Source organism: Camelus dromedarius, chromosome 23, assembly GCF_036321535.1.
Source record: "Camelus dromedarius isolate mCamDro1 chromosome 23, mCamDro1.pat, whole genome shotgun sequence".
In the NCBI taxonomy this organism is placed as follows: Eukaryota; Metazoa; Chordata; class Mammalia; order Artiodactyla; family Camelidae; genus Camelus; species Camelus dromedarius.
This window is the reverse complement of record NC_087458.1, coordinates 2,627,630-2,644,686: the sequence shown is the minus strand read 5'-3', so window position 1 is coordinate 2,644,686 and position 17,057 is coordinate 2,627,630. Positions and strand designations below refer to the sequence as shown.

The following is a 17,057-nucleotide window of genomic DNA, read 5'->3' as shown; positions in this document are numbered from 1 at the left end:
GGGAAGTTTTTTCCCTCCTTTATTTCTGAAGGACCACTTCACTGGGTGTAGTATTCTTTGAAAATTTTTTCTTTCAATATTTTGAATGTATTATCCCATTCTATTATTTCTATTGAGAAAGCCACCAATGGGCATTTGGGGGTTCACTTGTGTGTAACTTCTCTCTTTTCTCTTTCTGCTTTTAAAATTACTTTTTTTTTTGGTCTTTGACTTTGACATTATAATGTGTCTCGGTGTAGCCCCATTCAGGTTCAACCTGTTTGAGGTCTTTGGGCCTCTTGGATATGGATGTCTGTTTCTCTCCTCAGGTTTGGGAATTTTTCAGCCAGTATTTCTTGAAATATACTGCCTCTCCATTTCTCATTCTCTTCTCCTTCTGGAATTCCAATCATGTGAATATTGGTTTTGTTTCATTGTGTTCCATAGGTCCTGTAGGCTTTCTTTACTCTTTTTCGCTTTTCTCCTTTTTGCTCCTCAAATGTCTCATCTTCTAAGTTGCTGGCTCTTTCTCTGCATGACTGAGCCTGCTTTTGAGGCTCTTTATTGAATTCTTTAGTTCAGTTATTGTATTTTTCAGCTCTAAGATTTCTGGTTTATTATGGCTTCCATTTCTTTTTTAAACTTCTCATTTTGTTCATCCATTTTTTAAAAATTTCATTTTGTTGTCTCTGTGTTCTTATAGTTCACTACACTTCTTTAAGATTATTCTGAATTTGGCAGTTCAAAGATCTCCAGTTTTCAGGTCAGTTTTTAGAGTTTCATTAATTTCCTTTGATTGTGCCACATTTACCTGATTTTCCAGGAGATTTGATTCCTTATATTGGTATCTGCACATTTGAGTAAGTGGTCTTCCCTTCCAGACTTTGCAGGCTCGCTTTGGCCAAGGTGGTTCCTTACCAGTCAGCTCAGTTTGGTTTTGGACATGGCTGCTGGTAATGTCCTTGGGCAGGTGGGACCTGCTACTAGGGTCTATTTTGGGTGAGGCAACTGTTTCAGCTCTGAGGTCAAGAGCAAGAGGGTATACCACTGGCTGAGAACAGCTGGGTAAGACTGCTGGCTTGGTTCCCTGCCCAAGGAGGCTGCAGAGTGGGAGACCTTGTAACACTCTTAGGACACAACACAGTGCTTTGGTATTTCTGTACATTTCAAAATGGTCACCATGGTGAGTCTAGTTACCATCTGTCACCATACAAAGATATTACATAATTGTTGACTCTATTTCCCACACTACACATTTCATACCTGTGGCTCATTTATTTTCTAACTGAAAATTTGTACCTCTTAATCGCCCTCACCTATTTCTCTCCTTCCCCCATCGATCTGCTCTCCAGAAACTACCTGTTTGTTCTCTGTATCTATAACTCTGTTTCTGTTTAGTTATGTTTGTTTATTTGTTTTGTTTTTTAAATTCCACATACAAGTGAAATCATACATTATTTGTCTTTCTCTTTCTGACTTGTTTCACTTAGCATAATACACTGTAGGTCCTTTTGTGCCGTTCACATGGCAAGATTTCGTTCTTTTCTTAGACTGAGTATTATTCCATTGAATATTGCATTGACGATACCACATCTTCTACTGATGAGCACTCAGTTTGCTTCCATATCTTGGCTATTGTAACTAATGCTGGAATGAACATAGGGGTGCATATACCTTTTCTAACTACTGTTTTTGTTTTCTGTGGATAAATTCCCAGGAGTGGAATTGCTGGATCATGATAGATTTGTTTTTGTTTGTTTTTGTTTTTTGAGGAATCGCCATACTGTTTTCCGTAGTTGCTGCACCAATTTACACTCCCACCGATAGTGAGTGAGGGTTCCCTTTTCTCCGCATCCTCACCAACACTTGATGAGCATCTTTTCTTGTTCCTGTTGGCCAACCGTAGCTCTTCTCTGGAAGAATGTCTGTTCAAGTCCTCTACCATTTTTTGTTGTTTGTTGTTTGGGTTTTTTTTTTTTTTGATGTTGAGTTAAATGAGTTATTTGTATATTTTGGATATTAACTCCTTATTGTATATATCATTTGCAAATATCTTCTCCTTTTCAGTAGGTGGCCTTTTCATTTTGTTGATCCTTTACTGTATAAAAGCTTTTTTTAAAATTGTTAATTGAAGTATAGTTGATTTACAATGTTGTGTTAGGTTCAGGTGTACAGCAAAGTGATTCAGATATACATATATATATATGTAAATATACATATTTATCTTTTTCAAATTCTTTTTCATTATATGTTATTACAAGATACTGAATACAGTTCTCTGTGCTATATAGTAGGTCCTTGCTGTTTGTTTTGTATATAGTAGTATGTATATGTTAATCCCAAACTTCTAATTTATCCCTTCCCCCTTTCCCCTTTGGTAACCATAAATTTGGTTTCTATGTCTGTGAATCTATTTCTGGCTTGTAAACAAGTTCATTTGTATCTTTTAAAAAATTCCACATATGACTGACATCATGATATTTTTCCTTCTCTGACTTACTTCACTTAGTATGATAATCTCTAGATTCATCAATGTCACTGCAAATGGCATTATTTCATTCTTTTTATGTCTGAGTAGTATTCCATTGTATGTATATACCACAACTTCTTTATCTAGTCATCTGTTGATGGATATTAGGGTTGCTTCCATGTCTTGGCTATTGTAAATAGTGCTGCTGTGAACATTGGGGTGCATGTATCTCTTTGAATTAGAATTTCCTCCAGATATATGCCCAGGAGTAGGATTGCTGGATGATATAGTAAGTCTATTTTTAGTTCTTTGAGGAATCTCCATACTGTTCTGCTTAATGACTGCACCAAACTACATTCCCAACAACAGTGTAGGTAGGTTCCCTTTTCTCCACACCCTCTCCAGCATTTATCTTTGTGGATTTTTTAATGATGGCCATTCTGACTGGTGTGAGGTGATACTTCATTATAGTTTTGATTTGCATTTCTCTGATAATTGGCGATATTTAGCATTTTTATGTGCCTATTGGCCATTTCTATGTCTTCATTGGAGAAATGCTTATTTAGGTCTTCTGCCCATTTTTGGATTGGGTTGTTTGGTTTTTTGTTTTTGTTTTTGAGTTGTATGAGCTGTTTGTGTATTCTGGAAATTAAGCCCTTGTCAGTTGCATCATTTGCAAATATTCTCTCCTATTCCATAGGTTGTCTTTTTGATTTGTTTATAATTTCCTTTGCTGTGCAAAAGCTTATAAGTTTAATTAGGTCCCATTTGTTTATTTTTACTTTTATTTCTATTGACTGGGTAGACTGCCCTAGGAGAGCATTGCTAATACAATCTTGTAGTCTTCATTCTCACCATAAAGGTCAATTGCAGCAGTAATTTGGCATTTCAAAGACTGGTTTTCAAAAGATGTTTTATTTTAAACAATGACTGTTGATAATTCTAAGAATCTGTTTTGTTATTGAGTACCATGAATGATCAGATTTCCTATTTTCCATTGGCTATGATGTCATCAATGCATTCAGACTCCATCAGGTCAGATATCCAGTTCCGGACTTCCACCTCTGAAGGTCTGTTTCCTAGAACCTCTCCTGATATAAAATGCAATAGCAGTTTGTGTTCACAGAGGAAATTTAGAAAAATACTCTCAGTATTTCAACCTTCAGGAATTTAACACAGGAAGTAAGTGACAAAGGTTCTGGAAGGGCTGTAAGAGCAAAAAATGGGGGAAGGGGAGTAGGTAATATTACCCTCTGTGGAAGCTTCTACTCTTCCTATAGAGAGATACTCCTTCCGTACTTCAGTGACCTTATGTTTTAAGGACAGCTGTTACAGGAGACTGCAGACATCAGCTGAAGGCGCCGCAGGAGTCTGTTCCTGCCGCTGCAGTGCTGGTGTTGCTGCTGACAGATCCAGAGGGCGACAATTTCTTCTTTATTCCTTTTTCTTCTAATCTCTCGTGTATGACTCTTACACTGACAGAATCTAAGACGGAAAACTGCTGGCAAAGGAGTCTGAAAACTAAGGTTTCCAGACTTTCAGCCCCTGCGATGTGGGGAAAACTTAGAAGGATCTAGATGGTGCTGAGAACCAACACATGGTATCTGACACATCTTGACTTTGCTAAGTGGGAAAAAAGCACTTGTGGAGAGAGAGGAGAGAAAGGAGTTCTTTGGAAGATCAGTTTTAGGAACTAGTATGTATGTAGGAATTGAAGATCTGAATATAGACTTTCTAAAACTACATATGTTACAGACACCTTGAAATTTTTTCAGGTGGTCGCATACCGCAGTTTGAAGACCATTGATCTAGACACTGATGTTGCCAGGGAACCCAGACCTTCCTGACAGCTTCTTCAGTGCACATTTGACCTCCTTGTTTCTCAGGCTGTAGATGATGGGGTTTAACATGGGGGTCATAACACAGAAGAGCACAGAGACTAGAATGTCCACGTCCAGGGAGTAGCCCTCTCTGGGTCTATCATAGTTGAAGTTGGCCGTTCCATAAAGACCACCACCACAGTGAGGTGGGATGCACAGGCAGAGAAGGCCTTGCTCCTGCCCTGAGCAGAGGGAATCCTAAGGATGGCAGAGATGATGAGTATGTAGGACACTGCGGTAAACAGGCAGGGGCTCAGGCCGATGGTGGCACTGGCCACATGGAGCACAGACTCATTGAGAGAGGTGTCTGAGCAGGAGAGCTTCAGAAGCATTGGGATGTCACAGAGAAAGTAGCTGATCTTGTTGGGCCCACACAGAGTGAGTGTGGCTGCCAGCACTGTGTGTGTCACAGAATTCACCAGCCCACATAGCCAAGATCCAATTACCAAAAAAACATAGACTTTCACACTCAGGAGGACAGGATATTGAAGAGGGTGGCAAATGGCAAGATAGCGATCGTAAGCCATAGCAGCCAATAAGACACCTTCAGTGCCAGCACAGGTCACAAGGAAAAAGATCTGGGAAAGGCAGCCCTCATAGGAGATGGTCGTCTTCTCCCGGAAGAAGTTTCCCAGCATGACTGGACTGGTGGTGGACGCGTAGCAGATGTCCAGGAAACTCAGGTTGCTGAGGAAGTGATACGTTGGAGTGTGGAGAGCAGAGCTGATCTTGGTGGCTGTTATTATGAGCATGTTCCCGAGGAGTGTTGTCAGGTAGGTGACCAGGAAGATCAGGAAGAATAAGCCCTGTAGGTTGGGGTGGTTGGAAAATCCCAAGAAGACGAATTCAGTGACGTCTGTTTGATTGTTCACTTCAAGTGGCATCACAGCTACAAAACAATGAGGAAAAAGAAGCCATAATGAGAATGTACAAAGAGCACCCCACGTCGGCATGTCTCAGGGAGACCGTAACTTCTCACAGCAGATCTGGCCAGCTCAGGCCCAGGAACCTCCCACATAGTTTTGTGTGGCTGGTGGTACATGGAAATACATGGAGATTTGGTCCAAACCTACAACAAGCAGCTGACCCCTATGTTACAGTAAGCTCATTTCTCACTGGCTTTGCGAAGTCTCCCTCCTAACATTGTACTTCACTGCATTAAATTCTTTTTTGCAAACATTTTATTTTTTAAGTAATACATTTTCACTGTGAAAAATTAAGAAAAATGCAGAAAGATACAAAGAGGAATAGAACCATCCACAGAATTAATGCTACCTTTCCGTGTATTTCATTTTAGATTCTTTTTCTATACACGAATCTTAATTTCTATAGGCTTAAAATATTGAGAGCACAAATTCCTAAAAGTGCATTATATATTATATTACACAAAATAAATTTAATATCTCTTTGAACATTTAGATTGCTCCCATTCATTTTGCTATTATAAACCCTAGAATGAAAAATTTCATATACAGATATCTGTGAACATCTCTCATTTATTCAGAATAAAATTTTGTTGGTCTACTTTTGAATAAATTAATCTTTTTTCTCAATAGGAACATTTATCTTTTAGGATTTATAGGGTATAAAGAAACTTAAGCAATCATATATTCTTAGGTATTTTTTCTCATTAAGGTAATCTTTAGTAGTCCAAAATTTAACCTCAGTCAAATATTACATGTTTTCTGGTAAGAGAATTAATATAATTATTAATTTTCTATTAAAGTATCTGTTCTAATCTCTGAGCCATTGTTACAAACTTCAATTTCCATTTTATTTTCAATCTGGGAGGCAAGATGATATGGCAGAACGAGTGAGCTCTTGAGTCAGACAGATGTGAATTATAACCTTATATCTGCTGCTTACTAGATGTAGACAGTGGATAAATTAACTGATCTCTGTTCCTTAGTTTCCTTATTTTATTCTTATAGCAGTAGTGCCTATCTCATGGCTGTTGGGAAAAGTAACATGAGATAATATGTCATGTGCCTGGCACATGTGTGCTCAATACCCTTTAGCACTACTTCTATCCCTACTTTACTAATAGTTTTAATCATGAATGGAGGTTGAATTTTGTAAAATGATTTTTCTGCCTCTGTTGAGATTTAGTATGTTAATATGGTAAATTATATTGATTGACGTTTTGAATGTTGAACTAGCCTTGCATTCCTGGGTTCAATCTCAATGGATTTTGATGTATTATCCTTTCTGTATATTGCTGTATTCAATTTGCTAATATTTTGTTTAGGAGTTTTGCATAATGTTCATGGGAAATGTTAATGGTCTGTAGTTTTTTTGTATTGTCTTTGTCTAGTTTTATTATCAACTATCAGGGTAATGCTGGCCTTATGAGATGTATTGGAAAGTTTCTCTCCTTTTAAATTTTCTAGGAGAGATTGTGTAGAATTTGTATTATTTCTTCCTTAAAGCCTGGTCAGATTAAACAATGAAACCATGTGGGCCTGGACTTTTATTTTTTGTAAGGTTTTAAACTAGAAATTTAGTTTCTTTAACATACATAGAATTATTCAGGTTATCTACTTCTTGAGTGAGTTTCATATTTTTTGGTGTCTTTCAAGAAAGTGGTGTATTTCATCTCATTGTTGAGTTTATAAGCATAGGGTTGTTCGTAGTATTCCATTATTATCCTTTTAATGTGGGGTCAGTATTGATGTCTCTTCTTTTACTCTTGATATTGGTAATTTGTACCTTTTATCTTTTTTGCCTGGTCAGTCTGGCTGGGGTTTATCAATTTAATTGTTCTTTTGAGTGAACTGGTTTTTAGTTTCATTGATTTTCTCTATTGTTTTTAATTTCATTGATTTCTTCTCTAATCTTTGTTATTTCCTTGCTTTTGTTTGCTTTGGGTTTAATATATTCTTATTTTTCTACTTTCTTAAGGTGGAAGGTTAGGTCATAATTTTATATATAAGCTTTTCTGATATAAATGTTAAATACAAACTTTGCTGTAAACCCTATTTTAGTTGTATCCCACAGGTCTTGATGTATTGTGTTTTTAGTTTCGTTCAAATATTTTTTCCTTTCATTGAAGACTTTCTATTTGCCCCAAGAGTTATTTAAAGCTATGTTGATTAATATCCAAATACTAATGAATTTTCCAGACATCTTTCTGTCGTTATTATTCTATTATGATCAAAGAATATGCCTGTATGACATTTATTATTTTAAGTTTGTTTATTTGTTAATAATCAGAATGTGATCTATCTTAATGAACATTCCTTGAGCACTTGAGTAGACTGTCTATGCTGGTATTATAGGGTCAAGTATTTTATAAATGTTAATTCAGTTAAGTTAGTTGATTGTTGTTCAGGTCATCTGAATTCTTTCTGATTTTCTGCCTACTTGTTCTCTCAGTTAATGAGAAGAGAGTGTTGAAGTCTCCAACTGGAATTATGCATTCATTTATTTCTGCTTTCAGATCTATTAGTTTTCCCCTTATGTACTTTGAAGCTCTTTTTCAGGCATATATCCATTAAGAATTGTTATGTATTCTTGGAGATTTGACTTTGTCATTATGTAATATTCCTTTTATCTCTGATAATCTTGCCTCTTCTGAAGTCTGTTTTGTTTGAAATTAATATAGCTACTTTGTATTTATTTTGGTTAGTGTTTGCATAGTATTTCTTTCTCTATCCTCTTACTTTTAACCCTTTTCTTTCCTTGTATTTAAAGTGGGTTTCTTTTAGACAGTGTATAATTGGATATTGCTTTTTTAAAAATTCAATCTGACAATTTCTGCCTTTCAACTGTTGTATTTGGAGCATTCACATTTAAAGTAATTACTGATATGTTTGAATTAAAATTTACTGACTTACTAGGTGTTTTCTGTTTGTTCCATTTACCCTTTGTTTCTTGTTCCCTTTTTCTGTCTTCTATCTACTGGGCTGAGCATTTTAAAAAATGATTCTATTTTATTTTATAACCTTTATCTACTTATTATTTAATTCTTTGTAAAAAAAAATCTGACTGTTGCACCAGGAATTGCAAAATGCATTGTAAATAATCTGAGTCTGGATTCATATAATATATACCACTTCAGTGTAGTTGTTAAGACCTTACATTTCCAATTTCTCCATCACTTCCTTTTTGCTGCTGTTGTCACAAAGTTTGCTTTTACATATGCTATGAACATGCACTACATTGTTACAATTTTTGTTTAAACCACCAATTTTGAGCATTAAAAATAAACAGTAGTTTTATTTTACTGTACTAGTTTCCTATGGCTGTCATAACAAATTACTACAAGCCTGGTGACTTGAAACAAAAGAAATGTATTTACTCACAGTTCTGGAGGCTTAGAAGTCTGAAATCAAGGTATCAGCAGGGTCATGCTCCTTCTGAATGCTCCAGGCGAGAATCCTTTCTTGCCTTTTCCCAGTTTCTGGTGTCTCCTAGAAATCGCTGGTGCCCCTTGCCTTGTAGGTGCATCACTCCAATCTTTGCCTCTCATCTCATGGCCTTCTTTTCTGTGTGTCTGTCTGTCCTTTCCTTTCTTTGAAGGACACCAGTCACAGAATTTAGGGCCCACCCTAATCTAGTATGATCTCATCTTAAATAATGACATCTTCAAGTGTAATTTGGAAATAAGATCACATTCTGAGGTTCTTGGTAGACATGTATTTTGAGTGGACACTGTTCAACCCAATACATTTACCTTCATTTAGTCCAGTTCTAATATTCTTTGTTTCTTTGTATGGCTCCAAATTCCTGACTTGTATGTATAATCATTTTCCCTGAAGAATTTTCATTAACATTTCTATTAGAGTATTTCTGCTGGTAATGTACCCCCTCAGTTTTTGTTTGTCTGAAAAAAGTGTTTGTTTCTTTTAATATTTGAAGGATATCTTCTGGGTTGACAGTTTTTCTCTATCAGCACTTTGCACCATTGTCTTCTAGGTTGCATAGTTAATGACGAGGAGTCTGCTATATTTCTTATTTATGGTGATCTGTCAGGTTGAGTTTTTTCCTCTAGCTGCCTGCAAGATTCTCTTTTTGTCTTTACAGAGTTTGAATATAATATGCCAAGGGTATTATTTTGTTTTATATGAATCCTGCTCTGTGTTCTCTGAATACCTGGATCTGTCATGAATTTTGGAAAACTCTCAACCATTATTTCTTCCAATATTTTTTTTCTCTGTTCATCCTGTCTCTCCCTTCTGGGGTTCTAATTATGGGTATATTAGACAGTTTGCTATTATTCCATAGCTCTTGGATGCTCTGTTCTTTGTTTAACTTTTTTTTCTCCTTGTGTTTTTGTTTGGGTAATTTCTATTGACCTGTATTCAAGTTTAAATTCTTTCTGTAGTTGTGTCAAGTATACAGATAACCCTGTTAAAAGGCATTCTTCATCTTTGTTATTATGTTTTTTATTTCTAGCATTTCCATTTGATCTTTTCTTACAGTTTCCATTTCTTTGTTGAAACTAACTGTCTGATCTTACATACTGTTTACCTTTCCATTAAAAATATCAGCCTACTAACCATTGCTATTTTAAATTCCTTGTCTAATAGTTTTAATATTTCTCTCATATCTGGGTCTGGCTCTGGGGTTTGTATTGTCTCTTCAGAATGCATTTTTTCTTATCATTTTTGTCTGTATCACAAATTTTTGTTGAGAGATGGACATACTGTATAGGTTAGTAAATACTGAGGTCAAACTTTTCTTCTGTTTGAAGAAGAGTACGTCTTTCCTTCTACTATACCTTTAGTGTGAGGGTTAATCTAGTGAGCAGCTGGACTGAGTTTGAGTCTGTTTTCCTATGGTCACAGGCTTCAAATTACTCTAGCAGTGCTTTGTATTTAGGGTACGAGCAAGTGTGCCCACATTTCTGCTTCTTGCCTTGCTTTGGGTTTTCCTTTTTTTTTTTTCTTGTCTTGTTCTGTAGAGATTATCTGTTTCTTCAAGATCTCCTAGCTGTATCCCACTGTTATTTGTATTCGAAGCTTGTTAGTGGGCTGGTGGGCGACAGGGGAGGAGTGTTTGCTGCAGGTCTGGTTAAGCGTTCTGAGCTCTGCTGGAAGCCCTCTCGCCTCAGTTGTACCCCACACCTCTGGTGATTCCTGCCAGGTTGCGGGGAGCAGGTGGGGCGAGCCTAGCTGGGTGCTGCCAAGCTCTAGCCGATTAATCCTGAAGAGCCCAGTGATTTCTACTTCGAGTGGAACCTCATTAGCTACCCCAGAGAAGGTGGCAGGGCACTGGCTGCCACTGGGGCACAGTCTAGGTTGTGTGAAGCTATTCAGGCCTGCCTTTCTGGGCAGGGTCTTTGGGAATAAAAGTAACTGAGTGCTTCTGCAACAGGTGCTTAATAAAATACCCTCCACCCCTCATGGGCTATCTGAGAGCCCAGCTGACTGCCTGGAAAGCAGGTTTTGGTGTGAGAACGTGCAGGCACGGTTGCAGAACATCAGCAACGGCCCACAGAGCACAACCTAGGTCAGGGCAGACTGGAGTCAGGGGACGTCTGGAGGGTGATGAACTGGGTTTTAGAAAATCGCCAGCTTTGAAAAACTGGTAAAAACCTATAGATCCAGAAAATGCACATATACCCACGCTGAGGGTCTTTTATGCAGCTGCAAATTGTGAAACCCATCCCCAAAGTCCATAATAGGCTGCGTGCCTTAGATTAAAACACCTTTGTTTAGTCCAAGAGAGTAGTGTGAGAACTGAAGGCAAAACAAAACGGCATATTGTGTAACTGAAGACAGTTTCAGAGCTTGGAGAAAATGCCTGAAGCAGTAGTTCACAGAGGAGGAAATGTGTTTGGAGCACTTTGAAGGTGATCGATGGTGAAGACACGGTGAGGACACCGAATCAGCGTGGGCAGGCTGGGAACCAGAAATAAACGGGGTACAGCAGGTTTGGTGAGAGGAGAGAGTGGATTAGATTTGAATAATATTGAATACTGTGGGATATCTGTGCAGAAATGCCCAATAGGCAGTTAAAAATAAATAATTGGTCCTCAGGAGACAGACTAGAGCTGCAGATGTGGATTTGGGAGTCATTGTGTTGGAGATGGCTTTTGAAGCCATAGGTGTCCATGAAATCAACCAAAGATATAAAGTGAGAAGAGAATAAGACTAAGGCAGGACCCTGATCCTCAGTGTTCACAAGGAATGTGGTGGAAGATGCATCCAAGACAGATTCTAAAATACTCACCACCCTGTCTAGGTTAGTGGTAGGCACTGCTTCCCCTAAGTCTTATTAGCTTTGATTTACAGTAAATTGGTGCTGGAATTGAGTTGGGAATCTGTGAGTACCCTTAGAAAGTTCTTATGTTATTGCATATGTTTTATTGCCTGTCTTGTCTATCAACTACACAGATGAATTTCAAGTCATTCAAAAATCAGTGACACGTGTATCTTTTTAAACTCCTGATGTCAAAAAGGTAGATACGACAATCTCTCTTAGAGATGTCTTGAGGTATTTACAGAAAGAAATGAAATTCCTTATGGAAGGTGGTTCCACAAGAGTTTCCTCTGGGAAACTGATGCCCGGTCTGTGGACATCCACACTGTGAAACTGAATTTTCAGTGGTTGGGGATTTAAAACAACATGGTTTCTGAAGTTGCATATATGGCTTTTAGCATAAAGCCCTTGAAACATGACTTCTAAGTACTTGAAGTCAGTCCCTGAGGAACGTATCCGTGAGGGGCACATACATATGCAGTGGAATCAGAACCATAATAAAAATTGTCATTGGTCTGACTGGCTAGACTAATTGCTCGTGGGCCCGGGGACTGGGGTGGAGTGCGGAGTCACATCCATCCGTTTCCCTCATCCGTGATGCTCGTTCTGTCCGTCTGGGGCGACTGTGTTAGATCCTCCGCCTCCTCACCGCAAACACCAACATCAAAATCTACCGCTAACCAGCACCACGTGTGCGCTGCACTGTGTGTGCCGCAGCAGATGCTTGTTGTTTCTGTTACATGTGAATAGGCAACCTCGGCCAAACCCTTTGCCGTATAGTAATGACCTTATTTTCTACATGTGGAGAAGACTTTATAGGGAAAATAGTTTAAGGGAAAGTTCTTACCCTAGGTCTATACACAAAAATGTCTGGCTTTTAAAAAATATATTGCTTAATGTAGTTTTTTAAAGGTATGTCTTTCTTTAAAGATTAAGCTGAGTTTAGTATAACCCATTCAATCAAAAAAACAAGCAAAAAGCCAATGAGTTACTTTGAAAAGATGCAATGTTTTTACATATCTGAACTCAATCAGGATTTCCCAAGCTGAGTAATAGGTAGAGACACACGTTAGTTAATAATAGCTAACACTTACTAAATTATGTGCCTATTATGTGCTGGCCTTTTACATGTATTACATCTGAGCTTTTTATATGTATTAACTCACTTGGTTCACACAATAACCTATAAGAAAACCTATTACACCCATTTTGCAGATTGAGAAACTGAGGCCCAGAGAGTGTAAGTCATATAATAATAATTGTTACTAATAATGACACTTTAGGTTACCTATAATGAAATCTTAATATTTGTAAAGTGCTTTATAGTCTTCAAAGCTCATGCATTCTTACCTTTTATTCTATAAGTCAAGGCATATGATTAATAGGCATGCATAACTTTCATTAAAAATTCCAAATCTCATAGCTTTGCAGTGCCTAAAGCATTTAAATTTCATTAGAAAGTTGGTACTGAATTTAAATATAATTTTAAAAATATAAACTATAGAAAATAAAGACACTAGAGGTCTTAAAAGGGGAAATTTTTTTGATGTGGTAATAAATAAAGTGTTCTGCTGACTAACCTTAAGGAGTTTGTTTCCTCAAAGGAAACTAAATGGGGATAAACTAAACCAGAGTAACTGGTATAATTGTGGAAACCCTTACGGCACGTAAAGGAAACATCTATTCGTATTTGATTTCAATGACACAAAACAGTGATTAAGATTTTTAAATCTAATTTTCCTGTGCCCAGCAAATTGCTTATCTACTTAAAATGCATGCAACACGCACACAGGAGAATTTATCTAAAAGAAAGTCCAAACAATCTTAGGCATCTGTGGCAAAGTTAATTGATTGGTGTGGAATATATGAGCTGTTTTCACCTGGTCCGGATTTCTGTTTGTACAGTGCCCCATGATGTGGGCACCTGGGACCGAGTGGAATCATCAGAGGCCATTGTACAGGACAGTGCCACTCCAGCTGTAATGTGCACGTCGGTCACCTGACCTCCAGCAGGCTCCGGGGTGATGTCCAGGCTGCTGATCCAGGGACCATGCCTCAGTGGCAAGGGTCTAGGCTGCTCCCACCTAACAGGCAGAGATGCCCTAACCCCTGTCTATGAGGTTCAAAGTCCTGTCTTAACAAATTCACCAGGAGAAACTGTATCTTATCTCAGGTTTATTTCAGCATTAACATTTTTTTCAGCCTTTTGCATCTCACCTGTTTCTCCTAGTGTAGAGAGGAAAGGCAAGACGAATTACTACCTTAAATTCTTCACGCTGTGAAGCTCTCATTTCCTTTCAGTATTTTCCAAGAACCTTTTCTTAGTAGCGGCTAGTTTTTAATTCAAACCAATCTAATTCCTCTGTGGGGTCCAGTATAGCCCTAGGCTAGGTATAATGAAGGAGTCCAAAAGGGAGTGAGACCTGATCCCTGTCCTCAACGAACTTACAGTCTCCTGGAAAGATAAACTACAGCCTGAGGCAGAAAGCTTTGCCACATTTTGTTTACCTTTAAGATTGTTATTATTATTTTGCTTGTCTTTGGTTGGATAGCCTCTGCTTGAACAGCTCCAGGAATAGGACACTTACTACTTGTTCAAAGTCCCTATTCCATCTTGAATATGAGTTCCTTGAAGTCATGGTCTAGGTGTTTCAACTCTGTGCTAAACACTAGTCGGGGGCCTTGCCTAGAGTATGCCCTTAATAAATGTTTGATAAAATAAAGACTAAATAAATGTAAAATAAAATAAAGGGCTGTAAGAACATCCATGGGAGTAGACATCAAAAAAAATTTTTTTAAGAGGTGGCATTGCCATGGCCCCTAAAAGATTTAAGCGGATGGAGATTTGGGAATGCGTATTTGAGGCAGAGAGCAGGGAAGCAAAGGCATGGAGATTGAGTGCCCAGAGCTGGTTCTTTTCTCCTGAACTGCTCCAAGTTTTGTTCCTCTCATGTTTGCCCCAAGTCATACATTCCTTTAAAAGACAGACTTGCTTTTCTTAGAGCATGATTTCAGCTTCTGCTTCATTATTTCCAAAAGAAAGACCCAGACTGGTAGACCCGTGAGATCTCTCCCCTCTCAAACCGCCTCTGGTGGTGATGGAAAGATGACCTTGTTGTCACCTGCTTAGTTTTAGAAACCTTTCTGCCAAATTTGTGAGTAGCCAGTCAAAGCTGCTCCAAAGTTGGGCTCGGTGCTTCCCTGTCCATTTGTACATGTTACAAATACCAGTCCTGTGCCTCTCATTTACTACTTGCTGAGCACATGCTATATGCTCAGCACTCTTCATGGATTAGCCATTAATTCTCAGTGCACACTTGAAAATGTAAATTCAGTTATTAATCTCATTTTGCAGATGAGAAAACCAAGGCTCTCAAGCGGTTATACCAGTAGTCTGAATTCAAAGCTTCAGTTTTGACCACTGAGCAACACTCCCTGTACTAACGTGTGAATATTCAGGTCTGCTCACAACTCTACTTACTTGATTGGTACCAAGCACTTTGTGGTAACCCATTTGCCATTTTGAACTGAAATCTCTTCACCTTTCTGCTTAATTGAGGTATGTAAATAGAAGTATCAAGGCCTTATATCGATTTTTCTTTGTTTTTTAACTTTTGCAAACTTAATTTAAACTAGGTAAGTTTCATAATATAGAGTAACGAGGGCCCATTACTGGAGATGTTCAAGAACAGTCTGCAGTTGCTGCATCTCCTCCAAAGAGGGTTGATTCAAGTCTCAAGTAAAGATCATTTGAGTTGCTTCTACAGTTCCTCTCAGCCCGGAGATTCCGTGGCTCTGCCAGTGTCAGCGCCATCTGAAAACACGGCATGACTGAGACCATGAAAATCTCCTATTTCATGTGCCTGGGTCAGGCCCAGTCTATCGGCGCACTCCTTACTGTTCACCTGCCTTGAGGAAATTCCCTTTTGGCATTTATGAAAATCTTTTAGGGTAGCAAGCATTTCGCAATGACTGAAAGCCCCCTTGGAAGTATTTAACTGGAGTTTAACGCAGGTCTATCTGGGTCTGAGAGCCATACTCTTTTCAATTTACTGTCCTGCTAGAACATTTCATAGGGTAAGAAAAGAAAGAAACAGAAAGAGGGGCAAGGGGAGGAAACCAAATAGGGAAAATATCTATGCTTTTAAAATTTCCTGAGAGTTCCTTCAAATCAGCTTTAAAAAATGGGGGGAAAAAAACCCTCAAGTTGATAGTGACACCAGTCAAACCCATTTCTTGGAATTCTTCAGACAAAAGGAGTGGAATTATTGACTGTTTACTTTTCCACCAGCGGCCTCTACCTGGGGGCAGCCCCTGCGTGCGAGCAGGAGGGGCTCGGCTTCCCAGCAGCCGTGTCTGCCTCGGTGTGATGTAGGTGGTCATTTCTCAACCAGGGTATTTAGTCTCAGGTCTGAGCAGAGGGTGGCTCTGCAGGGATGGGAGACTGTACCTGTCCCCTAGCCTATCCCGTGGGCTGCCTAGAGCCACGAATGTGAGCATTTCAGTTCCTTCTCGTGAGCGTGACTGTCAGAGCAGAGGAGGGCGGGCCTCACTAATGACCTGCTGGGGAGAGGGCACTTCAGCTCCGTGACCGACCCGGCGGCCTGGTACTCCCAGTGGCATCTGAGCCCCCCGCCTGCGGAAGCTGAGTGGGGAGCCAGACCTTGGGTGCAAAGCCCACTCACTAACAACTCAGGTTAAAAACCAACGGAGAAGGAAGAATGCAAAATGGAGCCGTATTGTCAGGCCCAGAGAGGAAGAAGGGATTGAGAAGGGCCGTCACGGCTGAGCACGGGAGGACGCGTCTGCTCGGCGGTTCTGACCTGAGAACACTCACGTTCCGTGGGGCCGCGGTGCGGCGTCACGCCCGCTTGGCCGTGGGCGCTCCGTGTTCTCCTCTCCCGGGAGGGCAGAGGCTCCGGGGGAGACCGGGTGATGGCTCTGGCTCAGTGCCCAGCCAGAGAGCAGCAACCCAGCTTTACTCTTTCCCAGCCAGTAAATCATCGCAAAGGCAAGTGAGTGAGAATGCAATTGGATAGGAATAACCTGAATTCATGAGATTTCGAAAAAGAAAGGGACTGTAAGGGAAGCAAATGACTCAGAAGCTACAAGGCTTTTACTACAGTTAATAAATTGCCTCCAACGTATCTCCCAAACATCAGTGTGTTGCAGCATAAAGATGAGAACCCCTAGGTTAGTGAACAAAAAGAGTTTCCAAATATGTTTTATGCAAATTTAATTACATTTTATTTAAACATATTTTGTGTGTCCTGAACGTCATACTATAATGTAGCCTAGGAGACAACACTCTTCCCTGAAAATTATTCCTTTCTGTCTTGCTTGTCAAAATTAGAGTAGGGGTAATACTATGCATTATAAAATATTTACTGTGAACAAATTTCCCCTCATATCACCTTACTTAAGGAATTCAGGCATCCCTCAGGCTTTCAAATACATAACCACTAAGGTTATTTAAACTCTAGTTTTATTATTACTATGTGGACATGGGTATGCACAAAAAT

At 39.1% G+C, this 17,057-nt stretch overlaps 1 protein-coding gene across 1 annotated transcript; it reads right to left on the bottom strand.

The window, feature by feature from the left end:
• Window positions 1-4,241: 4,241 nt before the first annotated feature.
• Window positions 4,242-16,378, bottom strand: LOC105094324 (olfactory receptor 5V1-like). Its single transcript, XM_010986333.3, is given in 3 exon segments — window positions 4,242-4,454; window positions 4,457-5,218; window positions 16,359-16,378. Coding segments are annotated over 2 exon segments (954 nt in total). The 5' UTR covers window positions 5,214-5,218; window positions 16,359-16,378; the 3' UTR covers window positions 4,242-4,257.
• Window positions 16,379-17,057: the final 679 nt, after the last annotated feature.